The sequence below is a fragment of the Haliaeetus leucocephalus genome, unplaced genomic scaffold (assembly GCF_000737465.1).
Source record: "Haliaeetus leucocephalus isolate CR32 unplaced genomic scaffold, Haliaeetus_leucocephalus-4.0 Scaffold210, whole genome shotgun sequence".
NCBI classification, from domain to species: Eukaryota; Metazoa; Chordata; class Aves; order Accipitriformes; family Accipitridae; genus Haliaeetus; species Haliaeetus leucocephalus.
The window spans coordinates 352,511-380,464 of NW_010972646.1; the positions used below are offsets into that span (position 1 = coordinate 352,511).

The following is a 27,954-nucleotide window of genomic DNA, read 5'->3' on the forward strand; positions in this document are numbered from 1 at the left end:
CCTGGCTCGGCCGCGCTGGGGCGAGGGTCTGCAGGAGCCCCGGCAGGCGCTCCCGGGGGCTGGGGTGAGGCTGGTAACCCCCCCCAGCTCTTTGCCTGGGGTTGGGGGGCACGACACGACGCTTTTCTAATGACCTGGTGTGCCCGGTGGCGGGGGGGGGGCACCCCGGTGAGGTCTGGGGCAGCTCAGGTGGAGGAGGGTCGGGACTCAACCCGGGGGGGGACAGGGCTGGGATGCTCCTCAGCCAGACTGCACCGTTCCCTCCGAGGTTCCCGCCTGCTACCGGCTGTATCGCGCCGTGAAACCGTCTGCTTGGGGTGTCGTTCCAGGCTAGCAGCCGCGTTGCAGGTGGGAGGCACGGAAGAGCACGGGTGGAGAGGGAGAGCGGTGACAGGGGGCTTCCCTGGATGGGGTGCGCTTCCCGCTGCCTGGAGGTGCTGCCAGCTCCCTTTGCAGGCCTTCCTGCAGGAGAAGGGGAGGCGATGAAGTGAGGCACAAGATTGAGAACAGGGTGGTGGAGCCGTTTCTTTAACTAGCACAAGCATCCGTGTCAGAGTCCTCGGAGAGCTAAGTTTCTGTTTTAAATGCTGTGCTTTTACTTATTCATTTAGGGTTCCATGAGTTTTGTGGGTCTGCACTGACAAATGAGTTTAGAGGTGTCCTGCAGTATACTTGTATAACAGTGTAGACAAAAGCAAGTGGCAGTTGGACTCGGTTTAGCATAAAAGAAGTCCTGGCACACCAGCTTAAAGTGGAGTGAGTTTATTTCAGAGATATCTGCGTATTTGTGTATTACAGTATGCTTGTAGATGAAGTTTTCTTGGCAGAAACACCTTGTGACCTAGGTTTTCAGTTTGCAACAGTGTTTTCAGTTTGGATAGTCAGGATTGAAATCTTTGTTACCCTTGATAGCTAGTCAGCTTTTCTGTTTTCAGTGAGTTTTCATCAGAACAGAGCTCTGGTTTCCATGAACACCTGAACTCACGATGATTTTGCTGTGGTTGTGCTGTAGAACTAAGTTTCAGCTCCTTATTTGTTCCTCCCATTTTTTGAAGAGGACAAAGTTAAGTGCCACAAACTATCAAAACCATTCTCAGGTGACTGTTGCTGGAAAGTAATTTCTTTTGTAGATCACCAGCCAGGTGTGTTTAAGGTTCCTGAAGCACAGGGTCATCTTTGCTGTTCTGGTTTTGGCAAGTGAAATAGGTGATACAGTAAGATACTAAATCTTGCTCCAGACTTTTCTGTGTTGTCAGAGTGTTACCGAAAAACCTGGTCAAAGAAACTCTCTAAGACTCGATTTTGGAGTTTTAGAAAGCAGGCATTCTTCACTGCAGTGCTGGGTGCATGGGGGATCGCTCCACTTATCGTGCACACCGTTACGTATGACAAGCAGAAATTTATATTATTCCAGTCATACGTATTCATATTACCATTTACATAGTGTCCCCCCTTTGGTCACGCGTGGTGTGGGTCATCTTTTTCTCCTAGTTAACTGGCCTTAGCAAGTTTTAATTACAAAAACTCAGCAGAACTCAAAGCTTATCATCAGGGCCCAAGGCACATCAAGCCTGAGGCCTCCTGTCTGTTGGTGCCTTTAGTGCATACCATTGACAAAGCTGAAGTTTTTTCTTATCTAATTAGTACATACCAAAATTTTGAAGTTTTCAAGCAAGCAAAAGTTCATTAGTACAGCAATACACTAAAATTTTCCTTCTCCTGCCTTTATTCAAGGTATCAAGAGTAGTAATGGTAGCCTGGTTTAGTGTCTGTTATGAAATTAATCTCAAAAAACATGGATAACAATTAGCCATGTTACCAGCCTGAGTCTCTGCTAATGCCCAATTTAGCCTGGTGCCAGTGCCTTGCTGTTGCTGCCTTTGACCATCACTTCCATAACAACACTACTGCATTTAGAAAACAACACCTTTTGTCAGAGAACTTTTTTCTTTGTAGTTAATAGCATGTGATGTCCGATACCAATCCCCTGACTCCTTGCTATTTTAAAAAGTAAAACTTTTAAATTGAAACTTTATATTGTAAGGCTTTAGTGAAAAAATGACTTGGTTGCAGAAAGGCTGTATATTTTAAATAAACCTTTGAATCAGTCTTATTTCTGCCTTTAGCATTTACTGGCTTCACGCTATTCTGATGTGGAAAAATGCAGGCAGCCAGCAGAGCTGCTTGAGTAGTTGGGTTATTGGGGAAGGGTACTATCCTTTAGAATTTGGTTTAAAAATTCTGCTAGTGAATACGCTGTCTGAATGTCATCTTTATGCTGCTTTTGAGTTGGTGCCAAACTAAATAGCCATTGAAGTCAGTGTTATGGAAGGAGATGAGGAAATGGTATGTCTTTACTCTGAAGAAGTTGGTGGTTGCACTTCAGCGCTGGCTGCCTGTTATGAAGTGGTGGTGTAGCTGGGGTAATATCTGTAAAGATCTTAAGGGAATATTGTCGCTGATGAGGAAGGGAGATAGGAGCAGGTTGTCACCATATGTTGTCCTCTTTAATGAGTGTTAATGCAGTGACAGAGTGTAGGTTATCCAAAGGTAGCTTGTGGCTGGTTGGTTCACACATGTGAGCAGGCTGCCAGCACGCAGTGCAGGCTGCGATTCCTTTCTCAGTACAGCCTCTGTCAGACCCTTGCATTTTACAGAGCTCTTCAGCTGGTATCTCACACCCTGAAAAACAAGCTACAGTGTCTCAGAACCCCTCAAAAAGTGTTGCCAGTGAATGGACAGAGGGATATCATGACACGGGCACAGTCATATGGGAAATCTGCAGTACAATTTCAGAGTAGATGCCTTTGCACTTAGTCTTGGGTACTGTTGTCTTTTTTTTTCCCTCTCTCCTGCAACATTAAGCAAATAATCCTGACATGAACAAAGCAGCAGGATTCATGCCAGAGCTTGATTCTTCTTTTTTTTCCAGCTAGGAACCACTGAGTTCATGCACTGCACTGCAGTGATGGGACAAATCACCCTCAAGTAACTTCTAAAAAACCCACTGATGTAAATACACTTAACTGGGTGATTTAAATAATGCCATCATTGAATCTATGAGGTGCATAGCTGTTATAAAACAACCACCTTGCGTGTTAAAAAAAAAAGTGAATTAAAAGATCATGTGGTTTGTCCAGCAAATGCACCAGCTGTGCATTAATTATGCCAGTAGCCAGACAGGGGAAGAGTCACGGTCTCTCAAAAAGAAGTTAGAGAAGTTAACTTCTCCAGAATAAAACAACATGCTATTTTCTTCAACGTGTTTTGTGTACTAGTGCTTGAGAATAGGCATCTGCTAGAAGGCAATAAAAAAATATAAACACTGCTGCAGATTCTATGCAGTGTGAACAGAAAGCCAAGCTAAGTAATGGTGAAGCTGTGTTTCTTGTGAGGATAGGGAATGGAGGTTAGCTGGATATGCACAGGTATTTCTTTTACCGAATACAAATGTTTCTGCTTTGCTCTACTCCCCTGCAGGTCAGTGTTGACTGTTGCTTGTGAACAGACTGAAGTACTGCTTTTTGACCCAATATCTTCAAAGCACATCAAAACTCTCTCTGAAGCCCACGAAGACTGTGTAAATAATATCAGGTAGGTCAGAAGGAATATTTTGTCTTACCATAGATGCTTTTCTTATGACAGCATGATAAGATTGTGTTATGCACTTTCTTGGAGACAGTGGGTTTTGTGAAGCCATTTAGGCTGCTCTTTGCTTTGTGCCATTTAGGCTGCTCTTTGCTTTGTGCCATTTTCCTTCTCTTTGGTACTGGGTGGTGGGGAAAGGCAGGAAAGGGGAAGAGGAGGAATCTGAAAGTGGTGGTATATAATGCTGGCAGGTGGTTTTGTTGATGGAGGAGCTGCAGTTTATGGGAGGGGAAGAGTGTTAAGGTATTGTCACCTGTTTTAACTGACCTTTGGAATGCCCTGAATAAATGTGATAAATCAGAGTGTAACAAGTAGTGTGTGATTTATGTTTGAAGTGCAAGTCCGAGACTGTAGCAAGCTCAAATGTTTGTATGGATATGGCTGGTATTTTGAATTGTAAGAGTAATTGCCATAGTTGCTGTGGTGAGTTGACCCTGGCTCGATGCCAGGTGCACACCAAAGCTTCTCTATCACTCCCTTCCTCAGCTGAACGGGGGAGAGAAAATATAGCAAAGGGCTTGTGTGTCGAGATAAGGACAGGGAGAGATCATTCAGCCAATTACCGTCACCGGCAAAACAGACTCGACTTGGGGAAAATTAACTTCATTTATTGCCAGTCAACCAGAGTAGGGTAATGAGAAATAAAACCAAATCTCAAAACACCTTCCCACCACCCCTCCCTTCTTCCCGGGCACAGCTTCACTCCCAGATTCTCTACCTAACCCCCACAGGGGGATGGGGAACGGGGCTTATGATCAGTTCATCACATGTTGTCTCTGCTGCTTCATCCTCCTCAGGGGCAGGACTCATCACACTCTTCCCCTGCTCCAGCGTGGGGTCCCTCCGATGGGAGACAGTCCTCCACAAACTTCGCCAATGTGGGTCCTTCCCATGGGCTGCAGTTCTTCACGACCTGCTCCAGCGTGGGTCCCTTCCATGGCGTGCAGTCCTTCAGGAACAGACTGCTCCAGCGTGGGTCCCCCACGGGGTCACAAGTCCTGCCAGCAAACCTGCTCCAGCTTGGGCTCCTCTCTCCACAGATCTGCAGGTCCTGCCAGGAGCCTGCTCCAGTGCAGGCTTCCCATGGGGTCACAGTGTCCTTTGGGCATCCCCCTGCTCCAGCGTGGGGTCCTCCCTGGGCTGCAGGTGGAGATCTGCTCCACCGTGGACCTCCCTGGGCTGCAGGGGGACAGCCTGCCTCACCATGGTCTTCCCCACGGGCTGCAGGGGAATCTCTGCTCCGGCTCCTGGCGCACCTCCTCCCCTCCTTCTTCACTGACCTTGGGGTCTGAAGGGTTGTTTCTCTTACATATTCTCACTCCTCTGTCCTGCTGCGGTTTCTGTGCCACAGCAACTTTTTATTTTCCTTCTTAACTATGTTATCAGGAAGGTGCTACCCCCATTGCTGATGGGCTCGGCCTTGGCCAGCAGTGGGTCCGTCTTAGAGCTGGTTGCCTTGGCTCTGTTGGGACATAGAGGAAGCTTCTAGCAGCTTCTCACAGAAGCCACCCCTGTAACTCAAGCTGGGGCTAACTGACACAAAATAGAAGAGGAGATGTTGAGATGTTTCCTTTTCTGTAAGGAAATAACAGCTTTTCACGTCTTGCATGCTAGTGGTTGTCCTTTAAACATGCTTAGTTTTTAGATAAAGCTAGGTGAGAAATAAAGCCGTATTATTAAGATCTCATAAGGCAAAAGCAAACTGGATTTATTTTGATTTTTACACATCCCTAATTCAGTATCTGATCCTTACATTCAAGCTGCTCTTGCTAGGGTTTCAGGTGAGTTAGCGTGGCTCACATTTTACAAAGAGTGTTCTGTTGCAGGCTCATTGACTGGTTGGCTGTCTCTGTTGCGGTCAGCTGTGCTGGTCTTGAAAATTTATCTCATTCCTTGTTTGAGAACAGCATTGAAACTTCCTGCCACTCTCTTCTCTTATTCAAAGGATCTCCTTTCTTTAGACTTTGTCTGTCTGTGAGGCTTTGTAAGTCTGTTCTTGGTCCTTAAATGTCTTTTCTCTGTGTAGTTTGATTTACATAAAAATACCAGTACTGTCTCCAAGCAGGTAACTCTCAGGTCTGCTGTTAATCATCAGACTAAGGTCCTTCCTAGCAACATGTAGTAAATTTTCTGCTTTATTCAAAATGCTTCTTAAAGCTTTATTTTGTCTTTGTAGGATACTGGCATCTTCTACTGTGTTTTCCTGCATGTCCCCATTTGTTTGTTGTTACAGACTTAGTTACAAGGAACTTAAGTATGTTCTGTAACACATGGTTGGTACAGCACTACCTGGTGTATTGTTTCTGCTTAATGAGCAGGACTCCAGGCACCATAGGACTACAGAAATTCCTTGTGATAAGCACCAAAACCAAATACCGTTACTGCTGTGCCCTACAGCAGGTGCCTCAAAGGTGTGTATGAACAGGGAAGCATGTAGAGGTCCTCTTCCTGTAGTCTCCCAGTCGCTGGGGATTTGTGTGTAATCATCTGAAGCAGACATTTTTTTCCACCTGAATTTGGTCATGTTTTGAGCTTACATAAAACTCTCCCATGGCAGAGCTCCATGGCACAAATGTGTTTCAAGGAGTATTTAATAGTGTTTTTAAAAGTTGCTAGCTTAGTTTGAGGCCCTCTAGTTTTTTTGTTTTCTTAAGTAAGAAGACAAGGAACAATTAATTTCTATTTACTTTCTCCATGTCAGTCAGTTTTATATGACTGAGTCATACGCACCTTCAGTTAGCGTTTTTTCAAGTGAATCCTAGTCTACTTGGTTGTTCCCTATATGAAAGCTGTTCAATACCAATTGTAGCTCACTGTCTATTTCTTCTGAAACCTGTTTGTAGTGGGTGAAGCAGGGTCACCTGTAGCATCCAAGATAAAGGCAGATGATGGATTTATACAGGCAAGAGGTACACTGTGTTTTACTTTTGCCCTGAAAATCTGAAACGTTGGATTCCTCCCATGGTAATTGGTTATTTTTCATTGGACTTGTTGCTATTTTTACATGATATAGCTGGTTCTAAGTTTATAAGATAAAATGCTGTTTGTAGGGGTAACTTACCATACATCTCTGTGTAGATCGTTCTTGCCTTAGTATTCATGTGCAACTACTTCTGGGTTTTTTGGTAGATTTTATTTTTCCTTTTATGTCAGGTAGGGCTTTTTTTTCCAAATACCTTCATCAGACATGAATTCCAAAGATAAAACAGTATGCTTTGCCCTTCTAAAAGTAAGGGCATGCATAAATTGCAGACTCAATTTATTCAATTTATTACCTAGCTATGCCTTTTTAGTGCTGATTCCAGCCCTTCTATCCCCTTCTGTCTGATGGAGTGTTTTTACAACAGATATTCTTTCCTTCTGTAATCACTTGAAGGTGGTCAAGCTGCCTCCTACTACCTCAGGCAGGAGTGATATAGACATTGAATTTTGGCTGAAGACCAGAGATTATCATGGTAAAGAATTACTACCTGAACAGGCTAAGTACTTAACCTGATCAGTATAGTAATCCAACTAGTATGACCCCTATTCTTTTCCACTTTTTCATCTTCTCCCAATATGGATGGACTCCTATTGCACGTTTTGCAATGAGCACCATGTTCTGCCTATGCCAGTGGGGTAAAGATCTGGTGAGAGCTTTTGGTCTACATTGGATGCTGAGCAACAGCATGTGGTACAGAGCAGCGCCGGGCCTTGCAATGGAGGAGGTGTTCAGGTGTTAGATAAAGGAGGCTTGGACTCTGTGTGTTTTGGCTAAGCTAGCAGGATATGTGCTGTACAGAGCAGCAAGGTTTAAAAGCAGAAGGGGCGTTCCAGTAGGAATAACAAAAGGTGACCTTATTTTAAAAACCTCCTTTGAACGCAAGGAGCTTATGTCTGTGGTGGGGAAGAAAGGAAGATTTACAGAGTAGAAGGGGAAGAACGAGGGTGGATATGTGGGTAGAAATGAAGAAAGAAAAGAAGAGCATGGGTTTAATTAATTACAAGGTGATAGGATCTTGTGTAGTCTGAAATGAATACAGAATTGCTGTGTCTTCTGGTGCTGCCTGTCTGTAGTACTGAAAGGCTCTGGCAAAATGGGGAAGATGAAAGGCATAAATTACAAACAGTCTAGGCTAGCAGACTTCTGTTGCAGGGTCTGACAAACCAGCCAATGGGAATATCTTGCCAGGGGTCTAGAAGCTGACCAGTCCTGAGATGTTTGTGTCTTATAAAGACTTGGTAAGTTTAAAGCTGCCTATTGCCCAGATGGGTAACTGATTTAGTTACCACAGGGATTCTGTGTGAGCATTTGTTCCACTGGTGGTTTGGTGGTTGTGTGACCATCACATGATTAATTAAAAAAAAAAACAAAACAAAGAAAAACCCCACCCACAGAAAAACTTCTGCTATGCTTCTGCAGGTTTACTAGTTTGCTACTACAGATGTAGTACTGGTTCATGTCCCAACAGTATTGTTTTTTAATGGAACTGTTTTATTGGCAAATATGCTGCTGTATGTTATTTTTTTTGTGTGGCCACTCTGTTTATTTCTGTGTTAGATTAAATTCCTGTTTAAGAATATTTAAATTAAAGAAGGCACTAAGGAGCCACAGTATTTCTCTCCCCTTTTCAGGTTCCTAGATAATCGACTGTTTGCGACTTGTTCTGATGACACTACAATAGCACTTTGGGATTTGAGAAAGCTGAACACGAAAGTGTGCACTTTACATGGTCACACCAGCTGGGTTAAGAACATCGAGTATGATACCAATACGAGATTACTAGTAACGTCAGGGTTTGATGGAAATGTGATCATCTGGGACACAAACAGGTATGTGGCTGTGTTCGTGCTGTTGTTTCTAGAACACACAAAGATAGGGTTCTTCTGTAAAGGAAAACCTGCTTCCTTGTATGGTGCTATAATGCATTCTTAAATACTGTGATAAGTTTGTAGCCCCTATCAAGAACTTGCATCACCTTTATATGGTAATAGTCCAGTAGCTAAAAGGAGAACTTTTCTTGCTGACATGCCAAAATGTAGTTCTTACTTTTTGAAAAAGTTCTGTCTTTGTTGTTGTGGTAGGATGAAAATGTGACTTCTGCCATTTCATTAAAATCTAATTTAAGTAGGATAAAGACAGTGCTCAAAAAAAAGTTTTAGGATGAACAAGGATGCTTAGCACATCTTGGACCCTTCTGGACATTATTAGGGGCTTGAGTTGAAGCTAAGTGCAGCCATTTCTTCTGCTTTTTTTGCTGTTCAGGTGCACAGAAGAGGGATGTCCTCACAAGAAGTTTTTTCATACCCGTTTTCTTATGCGAATGAGGCTGACACCAGACTGTTCCAAAATGTTGATCTCGACCTCCTCTGGATATCTTCTGATTTTGCATGACCTTGACCTAAACAAATCTTTAGAGGTTGGCAGCTACCCAATTTTAAGAGCTAGGAGGACTACATCAAGTTCAGGTGAATGCTTGTGGAAAAGTTTGTGGCAGCTTCTGTGTTAGAGGTGTTTCATGGGATACTCTTAGCTAGCAAAAGAAGGCAAAGGTGGAGTAGGACGGATTCTGCAGATGAACTCCTCAGCACAGTAGCTGCTCTGTTGTTCAGGGTTCCCACACATCTGTACTGTTGAGTGGTATGTTCTGGCTCAGGTAAAGTGTCTAGGGTGATTTTTGGCATCAAGACTTTAGCACTACAGGATATAGATAGAGCCTGTGGAATTTTGGCACCTTGAGCTGGCAGTCTCTAGCTTTATTTATCTACTGTCCTTGGTCCTGTGATAAAAGAAACTTAACCCCTGTCGAGTGGGCCAACTGTGTGTGAGCTCCAGCAGCTACTAATGACTGATGTGTAGTGGTGTGGTCGCTCTCAACAGCAGACCTAGAAGAATTGCACGCTCTGAAATTTCACTGCTTGCTTCCTCCTGCTTTGTGGCAGTAACAGACCAAAATACTGACAAATTCTGCCATTTGGGGTGTCAGCATACAAAGGGAGTGGCCTGGGGAAAAATTCATACCCCAACTTCTAGTAGTGACAGGTGCATAAGAAGAAAGAACTGCAGCTCACCTCTTATTCCCAGTCGAATTTGTTGTGCTGGCAGTTTACTTGTATGAGGCACAAAGAGAATGGTACTTCTAAACTATAAACTGAGCTTTGAAAAGTGTTTTCTTAACAAGATGCCTTACCCTTTAACATTTCTAAGGAGGGTTGTGAGGGACATGCGTATTAAGTGGGCTGTGCTTAGCTGTTACATTCACATGGCTGATGCCGTTTGCAGACATAACGTCATCAGGTTCGTCTGGTCCTCGAGCTGTCGGTTCACCGTGTCACCAGAATGATTCAGGCCCACTGTCTGAGAAACATATGTCACGGTCCTCCCAGCGAGAAGGTAGGAAAAGATTTTAAAAAATAAAAAATCATGGACTTTGACTCATTGTATCCAGAAGAGGCTAGAGTATAATAGTGAAAAACTGTGTTTTTGTCTTTGTGACTTTTAAAAGAATAGTGTTGTTATGACTTCCATTAAACCAATAAAATATCATTGCACGCAGCAAAGTCTGGGGATCTAATCAGTTTTTCTCCAAGAAATCTGATAACAGCAACAAGATCTTTATTTTATATTAGTACATCATTGTTGTTATGTAGAGGTGCCACCTTTTCCTTGTGCTTTTTCCTTGAACGAAGGTGGTGTGATTGACCTTTAGGGGAAAAAAGAAAAAGCCAGAGCAGAACATAGCTACGTTTTGCTTTTGTTTTTCTTAATGATGGGTATATGTATCTGCAGTTTCTCCATGAAGAGTCAATAGCATGGAAAAAGAGTATGCCAACAGGTCTTAAATGTGGACAGAGTGTTTTGTGAAGTTCTGATTACAAACCAAGTCCTGCCTAACTACAGAGCTGTGAAAACTGATGATGCTGTGATTAGCAGGCTTCCTCTGAATCTAGGATACACTTTCAGAGAGTCAGCGTGATTTTGGCAAATTGGTAAATACTTTGTGAATCATATGCAATTATGTTAAGTTTTAACTACTCATGGTTGTGCGAATCTCAAACATACTTATGAAAGGAGGAGGCTTATCTGGATTGCAGGGCATGATTTACCAGTGAAAAGCTTTCTAGGGGTGAGGGGGAGAAGGGAGGCAAGCTGCATACAGCTGAGCAGACTTTGGAAAGAATTTGGAAAGCACATCACACAAGTTTGAGAACCAGTAGTCCTTACAAAAAAACCCCCACTTTTTAGATTTTGTTTTAATGATAATGAAGAGTGTGTGTGTGGAAAGTTAACTCTGACTTAGTTCACAATATGAGGTGATTTAATAGAGGTGTTGGAAGGCAAATTTCAAAAAAGAAGCTATTTGAAATCAGGACCGAGCTCATTGGTATTAGCTTCAATTGTTCGTGTAACCTCTCTTTTGATTTATCCTATCATAAAGGTGTGGTCTTTTCTAGCAGTCAGATGCAAGTGTCACATGTTTGACCTAGTTTCAGCAGTAGACTGATGAGAGAGGTGAAGATCAATGTGCAGACTTTGAGACTTACAGTTGACTTCCCCTTCTAGGTGGTTCACCTAGAAATAGTTTGGAGGTCTTAACACCAGAGGTTCCTGGAGAAAGAGATCGAGGCAATTGCATTACATCACTACAGCTACATCCAAAAGGGTGGGCTACGCTTCTTCGGTGCTCAAGTAATACAGATGACCAGGAGGTAAAACAAATACATCTTTTAAAGAATATGTTGAGTAAGATATATCGATCATACAACTATATTGAAATTTCCTTGGTTTGGGGTAAATTTGCATTTGAATATATTAGTCAGTTATTTCTGCTTACAAATGCATTGATTTTACACCAAGATAATGAAATTCTTTTTTCTTTTTTGTTTTCTAATGACCTCATATGACTTTGTGTCCCTCATTCATTACTCCTGTTGCTTGGCTCTTTCACAGAATATGTTTTACAGTTCACGGCTCTGTTAAAAGTTTTCAAACAGTAGTTGTGCTGCCAAATACAAGACTTAAAAATATGTACCTGCAAGAATATAGGAGGTGTGAACTCAGAAAAGACAGAGGATTAGAGTTGTGTACTGGTGAATGTGGTTTAAGTTGAGCAGAGAAGCTCCTCTGAATTTCTCAAGTGCCTTCGGAATGTTTGCTACCTCCGTTGGTGCTCCAAGGATGAAGTGTTCCCGCTGTGCTGATGAATGCTTTCCAGAGGCTGCTCCTACACTGCTGTGAAAAAAACTCATGGCATATTTTTGCATCTACTTAAAACTGCTACACCATAGGTCTGAATATGATGAACTCCAGTGATATTTAAGTAATGTTCAAGTGCCTTGGTCTCAACTCTCATCCTAAAACTCTGCAACTTAAATATAAAGGGGGTATCAGTGATATTCCTGGCAGAATCCATTTCAAGCCTTTACTTAAAGTACAAAGTCATAAGAACAGCTATGGCTCATCTGCAACTTGCAGATTTCACTCCCCTAAATACTGCTTTAAAGAAGTAATGGCAGGCTTTAAGGTCAGTGTTGCATTGTTTACCCAGATTCTGTTTGTGAAGTGTCACAAAACAGCTGCTGTATTGCACTGGGATCCTGTTTTAAGACAAACAAGCAGTCTGTAATGCACTCAGAAAAAATGAAAAAACTTCTTCATGGACTGTATAGAAAAAGCAAGAGCCTGCAGGCTGTGTTGGGGAGCGCCTGCTTTTGAAGTAACTTCCAGGTTAATTCAAGTTCATCTGTAACTTAAAGCCCAGCCAGAGCCTCCAGATCCAGAGCCTTCTGGATTCCACCAGATCGTCCTCTTGCAAACACCGTTTTTTCCTAAGATTATTTCAAAATTAGTGCTGTGACAGTTGTGCAGACCACTCAGTTTTGAAGACGCAGATGTTTTTTATTTGTTTTCCAAACCCACAAAGAATTCTTTGAATACTTGACCAGTTTAGTTTGATAGCTGATGTAAATTGGTGTTGGTTTGGTTTTGGGTTTTTTTGGTGTTTGTGGCTTTTTGGTTTTTATTTATTTGTTTGTGTTTGTTTTTTTTTTTTTAAGAAAGCTACTCTTTGTAATGGTAGCCTCTTACAGATGTGTAGAGGACTGAATGGAAGCTTAGCAGATCTGTTATAAATTTTAATGCTGGTTCTGTAAACTTACAATGAAACCACTATACAACACAGAATTTTTTGAAAGTGCAAGTATTATATTGGGTTAGTTGATACTGACATTGACCTAGTTATAATTTCCCATAGTCCTAGTGTCTGCCTTACTCTCTTCTATTAATATTCATTAGTATTGTTCCCTTTGTGTTTATTTCAGAATACATGGAACAGAACTAAGAACACTTCTTTTGCCTTGTGGCTGAAATTGAATCTTTCAGCATGATACAAACTTTTTCATAGAGCTGTTTTTGCATTTGGTTTGAGATTAGATAATTAGATTACATATAAAATCCTTGGCGGTCTCACAAGAAACAAGCTGGCTATAGAGCTGTTCATAACATTCCTTCAAAAATCCATTTCCCTCTTGTTTGAAGATTTCTTTCCTTTTGAAGTTAAGGGCACAAAATGCCAATGGTCAATTGTAAATTATAGTAGGCCGAGTTCTGCTTTATTGTAGATTTCATTAAAATGGTTACTAAATTAGAGCAGATGTCTGGCCAAAGGATTAGCCTTTGCTCTTTCCAGATAAAAACTAGATTTAAAAGATTATATCTAGCATTCATTTAATTAAAAAAGCGGCTTTGATAATAGACAGCTGTTCTGCTTAGATAGTTCAAAGCGGAGGAGATGCCAAGGAACCGGCCTGTTTTCAGTGTTTTGTAGTACGTGCTTATCAAAGAGTAGATAAGCAATAGCATTTGTCTTTGCAGTGCTTTAATTTTCTTTCAATGTTCCTTTCTCTGCCTCTCCCTTTAGTGGACTTGTGTCTATGAATTCCAGGAAGGAGCCCCTGTGCGCCCTGTCTCACCTCGTTGTTCCCTGAGATTGACTCATTGCATTGAAGAAGCTAATGTGGGCCGGGGTTACATCAAAGAACTTTGTTTCAGTCCTGATGGTCGGATGATTTCATCCCCGCATGGCTTTGGGATCCGTTTGTTGGGGTTTGATGCACACTGCAGCGAGCTTGTTGACTGTTTGCCCAAAGAAGCCAGTCCCCTGAAAGAAATCCGTTCCCTCTACTCTCACAATGATGTGGTACTGACAACCAAATTTTCTCCAACACACTGTCAGATTGCCTCGGGGTGCCTTAGTGGACGTGTTTCTCTGTATCAGCCAAAGTTCTAGGCACATATTGCATCAACAGGACCTTCAGATGTTTGTGGTTTTTACTTCAGTTTAGTTGAAGTGTGTTCTTTCTGAAATATCTAAATCCAGATAAGATCATAGTTACTATGATCTCTGAACACAACAGTGGAACAAGTTCCCAGCCCAGCACTGTATGCATTCTCATACTGCATCCACAAGTCCGCTTCCATGTGCTGTGTTTTCAGACCTCTGCTCCTGCTGATCCTGTGCCATTAAGTCATTGTTCTGGTTTGTTTGTACCATGCTACTTGTTGATAATTTCCTTCAATGCAACTTGAAGTGGGCTCTTTGAAACAAATATAGAGGGGGCAAGGGTAGCAGTCCAGCCAAAACTTGCCCCGGCTCTCCAGGTATGACACCTTGTTCCAAAGGAGCTAGACTTCCTCATGTATGCTTCTTTGGCAGTTTCTGTTGCTGAAACTACTATATGGTGATTATTAGATGATGAGCTGCTTTTCTGTGTAACTAACAGAATTAGTTACTGTCACAAAAAGAAAAAGTTTTGGTTTTGTTTATATATTAATTCAGTTGCTTGTGATTGGCTAGAAAAATGAGTTGATGTTCTGTAATGTTTTGCTGCAGTTAAAACATCTTTTTTTCTGTGATTGCATATATTGTGTTTATTGCCAGAAGGAAGAGGTTCTGTATGGAGATGTAGCTGCATTTTTTCCTCAGAGAATTTACTAGGAAAAGACTGGGGCAGGGAAGCAGGAGTTGAACAGCTAAAGACTCTGCCCTGTAACCACTGCAGATGAACAGTTTGGATGTTTTGTACAATGGGGATGTGTCAGCCTTTCTTGGGCAACTTTGACTCCTCAGCCGCCAGGGTTTCTGTTGTAGGGAGCTTTCTGCATCAGTAACACAAACCTTCATCCCACGTTTGAAACAACACGGCAGAATTTTCTGCTGATGTTAAGGCTATTTCCCACCTGACTGTTTTTCCACACCTCGCCTGCACCATTGCCGTGAGAGGAATTCATCTAGGATGTGTCCGTAGTATCACCAGATAAGCCTTTCTTCACATGTACTGTCAGTTTGGGAATGGATTAAAAGCATGCCTGTGTACAGTAGGATCTATTTGGATTTAACCGGGCTGATTGTAAGATGTAAAAAAAGTTAATGTTCACCATTAAATCACATATTAAGCATGAATGCTAAGTTTTGCACCTCAAGTTAATATAGCTAACCTCATAAATGCACAATTATTTCAGTCTCATATGTCCATATCAGTTTATAATATTCTCATCAATTATGTGTTCCAAGATTTTTTTTGGTATTTCATTAAGGTTTTGCTGACCAATCACACTCAATTCAGCAGGAAGCTTTGCCTAAAAAGGAGTGTCATATTTTGGTGTTCAGATTCACTATCTCCAGCTCAACAGAGCATGCTTTTTAAAAGCTGACTCCTGTAAAGCCTTTTGCAAAGTGTGTGGGGAAAAAGAAGACATCTGTGAAGATAAGATAGCCAGAAGTACTAAGCCTGATGATCCTCTTGTAGTTTTGAATTTGTGTGGGTAGCATACTCTGGGAGTTGGTGAAGTTATTGAAACTTAAGGCTCTTCTGCATTATGAGAAAAAAAAATCTTAAATTTCCTCTTTTGGAGAATTTCTTTAGTAATACAAAGCCTTCAATATTGGGTTATTTGGTACTCTGAGGACTAGTTAATTACTCCTGCATTGGGTTTTCATCATCTCTAGCAACTGACTGCTAAAGGACTACATTCAAGTAGTTTAAGTATGCACAGCTGACAGGCTTCCTACTGTTTGGTAAAAGTCCTAAACTTTGTGTTCTCATGGGTTTTTTAATGGAATTATTTGGTGATACTGTCTCAGTAGAATATTGTCCCAGCTAGAGGAAGAATAACAATTTAAGTAAATATACTCAGTTAACTTAAAAAGCAAATAAACACCCATAGCCTTCTCAAATAGCAACTCATAGGTTGAAATGTTCCATAGCATATCTTGTGAGCAATTCCATTGTTGCTGAAACTATTGTCTTGAACTCAAAGGTAGATTGATGTAATCACAAATGAAGAGAGATGTCCTGTTTTCTAAAACACTGACTCTTAAGTTCAAACACTTGTACCTTTTGAATGCTTTTGGAACTATGTGCAAGGAACATGATTCATAAAGATGTATTTTTTCACTTTAATTGGCCAAGCCATGAAAAATGGGGCCTAGTGACTGAAGGAATAAAACATGCAAATGTATCTGAGACTAGTTGGAAATACATCACTTGCCTTGGCACCCAGCTCCTTTTGTGTGCATATAACAGCCTGTGAACCTGAACCTACGTCTGGGGCAGCTTGGATCCGTTGGTTTGTTAGAAACAGTTCGGGGGACTTCCCTCAGCTCTAACTTAAAGCAATAGAAATGAAGTATGCAGAAGGCTTGAGGACAGTTGTGGAATACAAGGGTTTTATGGAAAAGAAGAGCTGAGTGTCAAGTTTTTAATTGGCCAAGCTGTTTGGGGGGTTGGGGGGGGAAATGAACAAAGAAACCCCAGTAGCAGCATGTGGCAAAACTTCTGGATACTGTGTTCTTGACATTAGTCTAATGGAAGTGCTAAATTTCCTGTTCCTCAAGTATTTTGAAGCAGAATGCAGTGTGACTGTATGAATACTTGCATTTCTCTGCACTCCCCTCCATAAAAATTGTGGCCTTTTAGTAATAAAGAAACAGGTTCTCCCCTGTCCCTGCACTGGATCATAATGGCTTTTTCCCTAAGCTCTCACTCTCCCTGCTTTTAGGCTGCTGTTTTCTCATCTTAATGTTTTGCTAAATGTCATTAAAGGGACTACAGGTAACATCTTGAAGAAATCTTACCGTTCTCATAGGCTTGAACTGTGTTGCTTTTGGAGGCGAAGAAGCAGTTCCGTTTGTTTTCATGGCTGGTTTTGTTTTTTCTTGTCAGAAATTCCTTGAACTGGTAGATTGCTTATGACTTTAATTCTATGCCTGTTAATGTGCACTGAGTGTTACTTTTTTAATTCTACCTCATGATACGCTGTTTTTTACAAGAGTATTGTTCTGAAGCATTGGACACTAACTTTCCTGTATAAAAAACTGTTACTCCAAAGTGACACATGTCATCGCATCTAGATACTACCTGCAATGCACAGCACTGAGAGCGGTGGGTTGACCAGCCCTGCCCAGCCCTGGAAACCAGGGCCACTGAGCAAGAGTGTAGGACTGATGCTAAAAGTTGACCTGGTTAAGCGGTTTGATGACAACATTGATGTTTTTGTAGCAAGTCTGGCAGATGCATATTAAGATGGATTCTGTCCATATATGCTGTAGAAATGTTACTTAGTTCTTCTGATTACATTTGTAATAATTTTGAATTAGAATAAGTAGGTAATCCTAGATTTTGATGATTTGATTACTCCTTTTCAGCAATACTTGGAAATTTTCAATGAAAGTTAATCTATTTTACCTATGAAGTTCACGTAACACTTACTGAAACACTATTCAATAGTTTGTAACTGATACGCCTTGCAGTTGCATCTTGGTGGAAGGAGTGATTTTCGGTTGTCTTTCTGAATGGTATTACCTTGCCTTATTGAACTATGAAGTAATTTGTGGGTGAGCTTTGGATTATTTCTAGATAGTAAAAAAAAAAAAAGTTTATCTTACTGTTACGTTTGAAAAGATTAATTCTTAACCTTCTAGAGCTATATAAAACTGTCTGAACAAATACAAGAAAATGTTTCAAATGGTAGATGAAAGACTGCACTAACAGCAAAGTATGGTAGTGGCTTATACCAGAGGTTTCTTTAAATGGTTTACTTTTGACCACTCAAGTGTTATATCACTTGGTAAATTTTACAGTATTTCTACTGAAAATAGAGCTCTCCATTTGATTGTAAAGCATGCAATATGTTTTTTAAATGCATGGTTTCATATCCATTAACTTCTGTAGTAAAAGAATTCCTCCATTCACAGCATGGCTGACCAGCAGAAGCAGATAAACTGCATAATTAAGATCTCTATAGGAATGTCAATGTATAGCAGTGTCTACAGGAACCAAACTAGTGTTTGAAGCTAGTAATACTTTTGTAATAGTCCAGTGGCTGTATATTGTGGGAGTAAATGCATTTTCTGAGTATTCCATTAGAGGTCAGTCTTTAAATCACTGCAGCACTGTTAGACATTTGTGGGGAGGGGGAGAGAATCTATTAATGGAATTATACAATGACATTCATGTATATGTACTTTCTCTGTATGAGGAGTGTGTGTGTGTGTGTGTATTTCAGTATATATACAGCCATGGGGCATCAGTCCACTTGTCAAACATGGGTAGTTCAGGGAAAAATGTAATGTCCAAACAGAACTATTGGGGATAGGAAGAAAAGCACAGTGATACAGACAGACACACGTTTGTTTGCACTCTTGGAGTCTTGGTAAGGACAGTTTGCCTACTACCAGAATTAGAATGTAAACATCAGGTTTTTCTGGGGTTGGGAGGGTGGGTGGGGGGTGTGTTTGTTTGTTGTTGTTGGTTTGTTTGGTTTTTTTTTTTTAATTTGAGTAACACTGATGTGGAAGAGGTCCCGATACTGTAAACCATGGGTCTGTTGCTCTACGAAATGTGAACTCATAAAAAAGAAATATACTTGCCAAATGAAAACTTTTAAAAAATCTAGTTTACAAGATTCTAAAAAGTTGGGAGTAAAAAGTCAACAGCCCATAATATTTTTGTCCTGCAGGAAAAAGAAACTTCTCATTCCTGATCTTAGTCAAAGGTGCATTTTCTTAAGCACTAAGTATCTTCAGTTAAGTATAAGGTTTTTAATACAAGAACAAATTCTGCATGTAGAGTATTTTGAAATACCTGAGATTTCATAGTAAAAATTGTAGCCTTTTAATACAGTATCGAAAGTATCGGAACTGCTCTGAAAATATTGTACTTACAGCCGTACAGTAACTTACTATTTGTGGACAGTTTCTCTTGCTTGCATAATAAATTAAACATTTAATAATTCAGTGAATTAAAATCTATTTTAATGTATTTATCTTACACTGAGCTCTGTTCTGTAATGCTCACTGGTTCTTGCCTCCCTACAACTGAGAGGGGAAAAAAACCCAGTGCTTAGAGGTAAACAACCTCTCTATGCAAGTCTCCTTCCCTTCATAGGTTTCTTGGGTACTGTCCTTACCATCAAGCACGCTTGTGAGAAGCAGCAGCTCACTCATGAAGCCTAGAAAGCAGGACAGATGTTGGATGTAGTATGATAATTACAAACACAGTAGAATTAACCATTCCATTGCCTGAGACAGTACCTCTGGGGTAGAGAGCTCCTTTTGGTCACACAGCAAACCCTTGAAGGCAGGATTGCTGTTCCTGTAAAATTTTGCTGAAGGAGTCTTGCAGTGGTGAGCAGGCAACTATCTGCCCCCAGGGAACAGCCTGAAACTGAAAACTATCCTGCCTGCTCTGCCCTGGATAGCTGTGTCTGTGGTAGAGGGTTGTGGGTTGCCTGTACCAAGAGTGACATTCTGCCCTGTTACACTTCCACTTGCAAAGGTCTGGGCTGTAGTGAAGCCAGTTACTATTAAGCACACTGAAAACAGCACCTGCACAAAGCCAAATTCTGTTTCAGCATTACCTGAGGTGCAGATGAATGTCACAGTTAATGGGGCACTGCATGCTTGGGGCATGTTGTGCATGTCACTTGGTTATCTGCTGTTGTGTTTCCTGTAAATGAGGCCTCAACATGTGCAGGAGCAGCATGACATCTGGGTTTAAATCAGAAGGTGGATTTGAGTTGGGGTAAAGGAATACAAGCTAAGCAGCTGAGGAAATGAGCACACTTTATTGCCCTAGCTTTGCTGTCAAGGGGGTAACACTCAGCTGCTGCAGTTCTCAAGCTTGTGCATCAGACTCAGCTTTTCCATCAAGTTTTTCCAGAAAATGAGCTAAGATTCAAAATTTGACTCTGAACCTCTTATCCATACAACAGCCCTGTTTGATGCAGACCACCTGAGCAGGCAGTGGTAAACAGTCTGTACCCTGTCTAAAATAATATACTATATACAGTTTACCTATCCTGATGCTGCAAAAATGCTATTTAGGCTTGTCAGCACTTGTGGCTTTCTCTCACCCCCACGCTACACAGTGCATAATAAACAAGGGGAAAGCTGTCTCTCTAGTTGTTAGAAATTTGATGGCATTAGTTTCTATGAGGAAAAAAAAACCCCTAACTGGACTATCACAGCCTGACTGACATGTGATGTTTATTTCTCAGAGCTGTTACTGGAGCCTCCTGCCTTTTCCAGCTGTCAGTTCAGAACTACCAAGAGCTGTTGCCTTCTTATTAGTTTACTTTCCTATGCAAAAACTTGTGTTCTTCCCCACCTCCCACTGCAAACAGCTAAGAACTGGCCAAACTTAAATACCTGGGGTACTACAAGGTCTCTGGAATAGAAATATGCCTCAAAAACCACAAAGCAGTATTTTGCAATATTGCTATCCTTTGCTCAAAGTAATTACCCAAAGTCTAGCTCTATTAGTCTTTCAGCAGTATTCCCATTAATGTTGTTGGAGACATTCCCATTCCCTTTAGCTGGAAATGATTGTTGTAGTACACAAGAAAATCAACTGAGACACCAGCAGTCATTTTTAAAATTCTGCTTTAGAGGTTGGTCAAACCTGACTAAGAATCCCAGCTGCATGTTTTCAGAGAAGGCAGCAACTGAAGCCTGGCAATGTCCTGGTTTAGTAGCAACACAGTGTTGAGACAAGGCAACAAAAGGCTGAGGATCCCACTTCTGAGCTATCCCACGGAAAAGGGTGCTAACCAGCCAGGGAAGATAAGCCAAGGTCAGTTCTCTCTCATAGACTTTCTTCTTCATGCTACCCATAGTAACCCTGCCCAGCGAACAAGACAACACATAGAAACACTGCTACCTAGCGCTTGGTTTGAAGATCTACTCTTTCCTGATCCTTGCCCAGTATCATCTGTGTTCTTAAATTGCAACTGCGTTAAGTATGGGGTTGAGGCAGTCTTCTTATAGTCAAATTTGTTAAGCCTGGAAACAATCTTGAAACTTGCCTGAACAGAGCTGTTTTCACGTTAGTTGAAGCATCACAACTCCTTCTGTGCCCTCTTGTTCCCAGACTGGCAACACATCCTGTTTAGCAAACTACCTATTCCATCTCACAGTAACTTGTGTGCCAAAACACAGTTCTCTTCACTGATTATGTGTATCTGTCCTCTTACACCTAAAACATCTGTAATTTGTTAAGCATACAATTTTTTAGATTGTGTTGTAAAACCATCAGTGGTTATAAAGCAAAGCAAATATTATACTTGAGCATAGTTCTGTCATGACAGACCTGCAGTGCACTCCATCTAACCATGCCACATAAGCAGAGACAGCAACAGACCAGGACTCTACTTTCCCCTTTTTGCTACAGTAATGCCAATCACCAGTTAGTGGCAGGCTTATGTTAAACTCTTACCCTCAATGCTTCAGATTTCCCAACATTAGAGAAATATATAATATCTTCCACAGAGAAAGAGGATGCAAATTTTTTTTATTCCATCAAGGAGTGATTACAAAAAACAGTACACTGGTGAAAATCAGATTCTGCCAGTAACAGACAGTAACAGTAAACATTTTATTTAAATGCAGATAATCACAACATTCAGATACAAGAACACTCACATGTGCCTGGCCATTTTGGACTGTGAAGCTAGGGTCTATATTATGTTTATAACACACTGATTGGGACCAATATTTGAGGACAGTTTAGCTAGTGAAAAACTCAAATGCAAAGTAATAGCTACTCCAAAACTTAGGAAAAGACCAATTCAGACAGTTTCTGAAAGCTTTCCTGCCCCCATCATCCAAAATATTTTGGTTTTTTATATATAGTTTCATAAAATAAAAAGTCCCCCCAAAGAATCAAATGCTTTTTGTTAAGACCCTCACCTGGTTTATGGTCATGCTTGCTCTTCTGTCCCTTTCTCTAAGGCCTGAAGTCTTGTATCTCTCAACTCCCAAGTCTGTAAGACACACAATACTTTGTATTTCTGCAAGTCTTTTTCAATACTCACCTACAGAATTCCTTAAACGTCTCCAAATGCTGTATCTTTCCTACCTAACTGCTTCTAAGATCATCTTTGGTTGTCATCTCTGCCACACTTACAGACCTCCACCGAAGTGGGTAATACCCAGAAACCTCCTCTTGTTGGTGTTGCTGTACAATTCTGCCACACAGCACTATTAAGAGTACACATCAAGTAGGCAGAAGTCCAAGTTTCAGGTAAAAATATCTCGTTGTGATCCATTATTCCACAGCACAAATGAAAGAGAAGTAATTTGTAAAAGACAAGATACCTCAGTAGAAGAGAGCTGTGTTTGTGAACTACTTTCACAGCTGCAGGAAGCTGAACTATTTCATGAGCATTACAGAAAGGGCCATCTTCTTTCTGGCCCCATAGCTGTAAGCAACAGAAAAAGCAGCAATGCAAAAAAGAAAAAAAAGAAAAAGAAAAAAAAAAGCAGAACAAACTCCCATGCTTGCAAGTAAGTGTTTTTTTAACAAGGAAGGACACTTTAAAGCTTTAGTAAATTTGCTCTTTCATTCCTTCCACTTTTCCCTTTTCACATGAAGGCACATATGTACATATACACAGAGATCCCACTTTGAACTGGAGTCAGCTTCAACTGAAGTTAAACATTTAGTAACCACTCTTACACTGCTGAATGAAATGTTCATCTTAAAGCCAAGCATCAAAATGGCTGGCAGAATAGTCTGCGTAGGCTTAGTTGAAGCTTGAAGTTCTGAACTTCAGTCATCCTCATCTGGATGTGTCCTTTTAGCTTTAAACAATAAGGAGTACTTAAGACCCTAAAACATTTGAAAATGCAGTTCTTAAATACAGATTTTGAAGTTTATCAGGCAAGGGAATCAATTTTCATCAGCCCCTCCTTGATTTTCATGTTCTACAATGTGGACAGTGGAGCACATTCCATCGCGGAGCGTTAAGAAATTTTGGGAGTGATACAGAATAAGCCTCTGGACTAATGTAAGTGTTGGGTTTGTTTTTTTTTTTTTTGTTTTTTTTAAACCTTGTGTTTGTCTAGTAGCTCCATTATGGGTAAACTCACTTCCCAGCAAAAATACTTCAAAAAGGTCATCTTAATTGCACAAAGGTTTAGATGCATCACCATTCACCCCATAAATATTGAAGGCCAAGACTAATTACCTTTCACATTACGCAGGCACTGTTCCCTGGGATTAAGTGACATCATACATGCCAATACTCAAATGAACAGACGAGCCGAAGGAAGATAGTGGTTTTCATAACAGCTTTAGCAAGAATTCGTAGGTTGCATTGATTATGCCCCAGGACAGGACAGAACGATGGTAATTCAGATGGGCTCCTCTGAAAAGGTGGATCAGTTTTCTATCACGTTCCAGCCAGATCTTCACGAAAACTTTTGAGAAGGATTGAAATTCACCACCAATTTGAGCTTGCATGCGAGTTTTTACAACATTCACTGGGAAAAACAAGAATCCTAGCATGGCACCCAAGAGCCCTCCACAGATGAAGTCATTGACCAAATGAGCGCTGTAAGAAGTTGCTTCAGGCAGACACTGTTTGATAGGTCCCCGTAGGCCAAAGAAGAGTGCATTGCTGGGTCCATTTCGGAGCAGAATAGGCACCAATCCCCGGTAATATTCTCTCATCCCATAGACTTTGAGTACCTTGAAAGCCTGGTAAGTGTTTGTAAATTTATCGTGGTGTTTGTAGTCCTGAAGCAAAGTCTGAACTCGCTCAAAAGGTGTAAGAATAGCTTCTGTGGTCCCTGCAAGCACTGCTGCCATGCTGCGAGTGAGGAGTTCAGGAGCACTTGTGTGGCTAAGGAGCAGGGAGGAGAAATCTTCATACAAGCCAAACATTAGTGCCAACGTTGTCGTTTTCTGCATTAATGGGGGAAGAATGCCACGATAGAGATTTCGAATTCCGTCCTTCTGCAGCTGATGTACTGCATCTTTTGTTTTCAAACCGTACAACTGCTGTCGAAAGAGGACCTTCTGGATGGGAAAAGTGACTGCTATATTTGTGAAGGCCGCACAGTAGCCACAAAGATAATGTTTACCAGAGGTAGCCGTTATATCATTGCTTAGATATTCCTTTGAATTCGTTGGGGCAGAACCTTCTGAATCCATCATACTGTTTTTCTTACTGCAGTATATCTCAGTTCTCCTTCCCTACATCAAAAAAGGAAAGAACGAACATGAGCAGAGCTGCAAGTGACCCTGCAGCTTTTTTCACATTAGCAGATTATTTAAACACACCTGGTATCTTACACCTGAGAAATCCCCATATAATTCAAAGGAGAAAAGCAACAAATGCCAGATCTGATGGATGTTGCACTCTTTTCTACTCAAGTCTCAGAGACCTGAAAAAGTGGCAGTTTTTCCTTTCTGTATAGTTTTAAATTAAAATAGAAATAAATTGGGAAGGAAATTGAGATATGGACTCCTCAAGTGCTACATTACAGCTGACAAGAGGAAGCTTACATATTAGATTTCCCCATTTACTGTGCCATGGAATTCAAACAGTGACAGGTCTACTCTCACACTAGTAAAATACACATCACCGGGACAGTGGTGGTGGGGACAGAAAAGAGTCTAAGAAAAAAAGAAATAAAAAATTAAATAAAATACATGCAGTAGCATTAGAAATTCTGATCATTCCACTCCATCCTTCCCTGTGGCAGAACACAGCAGATAATTTAAATAATAATTTGTCATGGTTTAACCCGTCCAGCAACTAAGCACCACACCACCACTCTCTCGCTCTCCCCCTTGTGCCGGTGGGGTGGCAGGGAGAATTGGAAGGGTAAAAGTGAGAAAGAAACTTGTGTGTTGAGATAAAAAACAGTTTAATAATTAAAAAGAAACTTTTAAAAAAAATTTGTAAGGAGAAAAACACAACAGAGAGAGAGGGAAATAAAACCCAAGAAAAACAAGCAATGCAAATGAAAACAATTGCTCACCACCAACCGACTGATGCCCAGGCAGTCCCTGAACAGCTGCCCCTCTGCCAACCTCCACCCGCCGCTGCCTCCAGTTTTATTGCTAAGCATGACATCATATGGTCTGGAAAACCCTTGGGTCAGTTTGGGTCAGCTGTCCCAGCTGTGTCCCCTCCCAACTCTTTATGCACCCCCAGCCTGTTCCCTGGCCGAGCACAGCGAGGAGCAGAACATCTCAGGGCACTCTGCAAGCACTGCGTAGGAGTAGCTAAGACATCCCTGTGTTACCAACACTGTTTTCATCACAAATCCAAAACACAGACCTGTACAAGTGACTATGAAGAAAATTAACTCTATCCCAACCAAAACTAGTATGCAATTGCAATCACAGGCTTAAATTAATCTACAAGAACGCTTCTAACAGTTAATTAACCTGCAGCCTCATCTGTAGAGAAAGAAAGCATCTTGAACCCACACTTGATTTTCATGTTCTATCAAGAAGTTCAGACCTTGAGCTAGGCTAGATCTGAGGTCCTTAAGGACACATAAACAGAGACAGTTCCACCAAATAAAGCAGGGAAGTACTGAAGTAATCATTACCAGGCAACACCTGTTCATCATTTAAAATGGGGTTGCTTATTCAAAAATTGTAAAAAGCTGGTTTTGCAGGTGGTCTGAATCCTAACTTCCATTACAGCACAGCTTGAGTTAAGTCAGTACCAACCAAGTGAGGCTGGTGGTGGTTTGTGAACTTCAGATACTCCCTACCAGCAACATGCATGAGATACACGATTTCAAAATGGTATTTGGGGCTAGTGCCCCTGCTTGGCATGAGGACCATGTTTCTCAAGGTGCAGCCACTACAGGCTGTTATGTATAGGACACGTGGCAGAGGCTGTACAGAAACAAGCTGGATTGCTCAAAGCAACCTGACAGATTATTTTGACCAAGTATACAATTTATTTTTAAAACAAAACATGTATATACCTGGATTGGCTTTCCCCCTATTTAATCCTTTAAGGTCTGGCAAGTGAAAATGTCATCTAAATAATTTACAAAGATGAAGTGTTTCTGTCAATATGAGAATTAAAAGCAGAGACAGGGATTCATATTAGATGGCTTATACACCACTTCATATATGCAGCAGTTTGGTGTATTAATTCAGATTATTGTAGTTCTACTTGCATATACTAAAAAAGCCACATCTGTAGATATGCCACTCTTAGACAGGGCACAGTGGGTCATGCTAATTCAACTAACACAGTGTGGAAGAGTCTCACCAGAGACAACACTGTTAAGCAGATGATTCATATATATGGTGTCATTCATATGGGTGACAGCTGCCTGTGGCCAAACCATATTTTTCCCTCAAAAGAAACTCATAAAGAAATACAATAAAAACAATTTAAAAAAAAAGAGACCTTTAGTTCAGTTTCAGAAGCTACATGCTCCTTTTGCCATAACTGTTGTATCTGTCCAGTCAGGAAGTGTTGAAGCCTACAGCGATCCTCATGTAAGGAAGACATCATGCTTCTGAGTTGGGAACTTGCAAGAGCCAGGCACAGCAAGTCCTCCCAGAAGCGTTTACGACAGAACCCTTGCTTTCAGACACAATCTGTAAGGCCTGTGCCACCTACAAGTACTAAAGCACAGCAGGCACTTCGTTTGAATTTAACATAAAAGAAGCAGTTCTCAAAAAACAGTAGAAGTGTTGGATCAATGGCATTGCCTATACATACTGAAGCTGCTGCAACATCCCATTTATACACAGAAGTTCCCTTCAACCCAGGAGCCGATTTCGGAGTGCTCTGGGCAAGGGAGCACATGTGATCCTTTTTGACATCGCATTCCCCGATCCAAGTGCCTGCCTGATACCAAATCAGGTGCCTGCCACCGCCACCATCTTGTGGTATGTGCATCTAGTGCTTCTAAAGAAGGATTTCAACCCGTTTACCTGTCTAAATGACCATGACCTTCAAAATGCTGGCATGTGACCCAGTAGGTCTGAGAAATGCAAGGGAAAGAATAAAGAAAGGACATTTGCTATCTGACATTGCATTATATTTCTGTATTTCTAATACTGGTAAGAGATAGCGGTGCTTCCCATCATCCTGATGGCTGTGGAATGAGCGTGCTAACTACAAAGTCCTCCTGGCCCAATCACAGTTTAAGATTACTTTGGGAACTGAACACTCATTCAATCAGTAAATCGGAGTAACACTACAAACTCACACTCTTTCACCATCAACTACGTGAAATATTCACCCTAAACGATCAGCCAGACCCTGAAGACACGCAGCTGTGTCAGGTAATATGGAAGGTTTACGGATTCGTTCATTCGTCTCCCCAGCTGATCACCTACCACTGTAACAAACACCAGATTCCCAACTCGGGGCTCACCAGCCCGTGGCTCCTCACCACCAACAACCCACTGGAAGCACCGGAGCACTTCCCGAAGGACGTGCAGCACGTTCGAGACTCGTGCAGCCGCCCGGGAAAACCCACCGGCCTAGAGACGCCGAGGAAGACCTCAATGTTCCCCGTGAAGCTGGCAGGGCCGCCCGGCCGCGGTGCCGGACTGCCGGAGACCCTCAGGAGCGATCGCAGCCCCTCCGGGGAACGGCACCAGGCGACCTGAAAGCAAACAGCCAAACACGAGTCAGCGAAGCGCCATCGGGGAGGCCGGGGCCGGGAACCGGCTGGGGAAAACACCCGCCCCCGCCGCGGCGGGGCGGCCGGCAGCCCGGCGCCCTCCCGGGCCTGGACCGGGAGCGCTGCTCCGCTCCCCGGCCCCAGCGGGCCGGGCCGGGCCCGCACACCCAAGGTCAGGCCGGCGGGGCGATGGTTGCGGCCCGTTCCCGGTGGAACCGCGCTCGCTGGACCGCCGGGCCGGGCCCCGCCGAGACCAACCGGAGCGGAGCCTGGGACGCGGGCGGCGTGTCCCACCTCAGGACGCACCTGCCACCGTTGCCATGGCAGCGGCGGGATGAAATAGGAACTTCCGCCGGTGGCGCGGCCC

The 27,954-nt window shown here is 42.0% G+C and overlaps 2 protein-coding genes across 12 annotated transcripts; one reads left to right on the forward strand and one right to left on the reverse strand.

The window, feature by feature from the left end:
- Positions 1-3,403: 3,403 nt before the first annotated feature.
- On the forward strand, positions 3,404-16,803 carry DCAF10 (DDB1 and CUL4 associated factor 10). The gene is made up of 6 exons (XM_010566457.1): positions 3,404-3,594; positions 8,263-8,460; positions 8,894-9,096; positions 9,911-10,021; positions 11,192-11,337; positions 13,548-16,803. Exons 1-6 carry the CDS (start codon positions 3,404-3,406, stop codon positions 13,914-13,916), a joined length of 1,218 nt encoding a protein of 405 aa, XP_010564759.1. The 3' UTR covers positions 13,917-16,803.
- Positions 10,766-27,954, reverse strand: SLC25A51 (solute carrier family 25, member 51). Of its 11 annotated transcripts, XM_010566408.1 has the most exons (7): positions 27,894-27,954; positions 27,201-27,569; positions 26,357-26,889; positions 23,156-24,165; positions 21,876-21,949; positions 11,661-11,857; positions 10,766-11,236 (listed from the first exon to the last, which is right to left on the reverse strand). In XM_010566408.1, exons 3-4 carry the CDS (start codon positions 26,462-26,464, stop codon positions 23,251-23,253), a joined length of 1,023 nt encoding a protein of 340 aa, XP_010564710.1. In that variant the 5' UTR covers positions 26,465-26,889; positions 27,201-27,569; positions 27,894-27,954; the 3' UTR covers positions 10,766-11,236; positions 11,661-11,857; positions 21,876-21,949; positions 23,156-23,250. The 11 variants fall into 11 exon arrangements, with proteins under 11 accessions (XP_010564710.1, XP_010564709.1, XP_010564718.1 ...); XM_010566407.1 differs by lacking the exon at positions 10,766-11,236 and having other exon boundaries at positions 11,334-11,857; XM_010566412.1 differs by lacking the exons at positions 10,766-11,236; positions 11,661-11,857 and having other exon boundaries at positions 21,588-21,949; positions 27,201-27,299; positions 27,441-27,569.

Coding starts and splice junctions, on each gene's coding strand:
- DCAF10 (XM_010566457.1), top strand. CDS start 3,404: ATGGAGGTTAGCTGGATATGCACAGGTATTTCTTTTACCGAATACAAA. Junction 9,097..9,910: donor GAGGACTACATCAAGTTCAG/GTGAATGCTTGT, acceptor TGCCGTTTGCAG/ACATAACGTCATCAGGTTCG. Junction 11,338..13,547: donor GTAATACAGATGACCAGGAG/GTAAAACAAATA, acceptor CTCTCCCTTTAG/TGGACTTGTGTCTATGAATT.
- SLC25A51 (XM_010566408.1), bottom strand. CDS start 26,464: ATGATGTCTTCCTTACATGAGGATCGCTGTAGGCTTCAACACTTCCTG. Junction 24,166..26,356: donor CTTCTGAAACTGAACTAAAG/GTCTCTTTTTTT, acceptor TTTTTGATGTAG/GGAAGGAGAACTGAGATATA.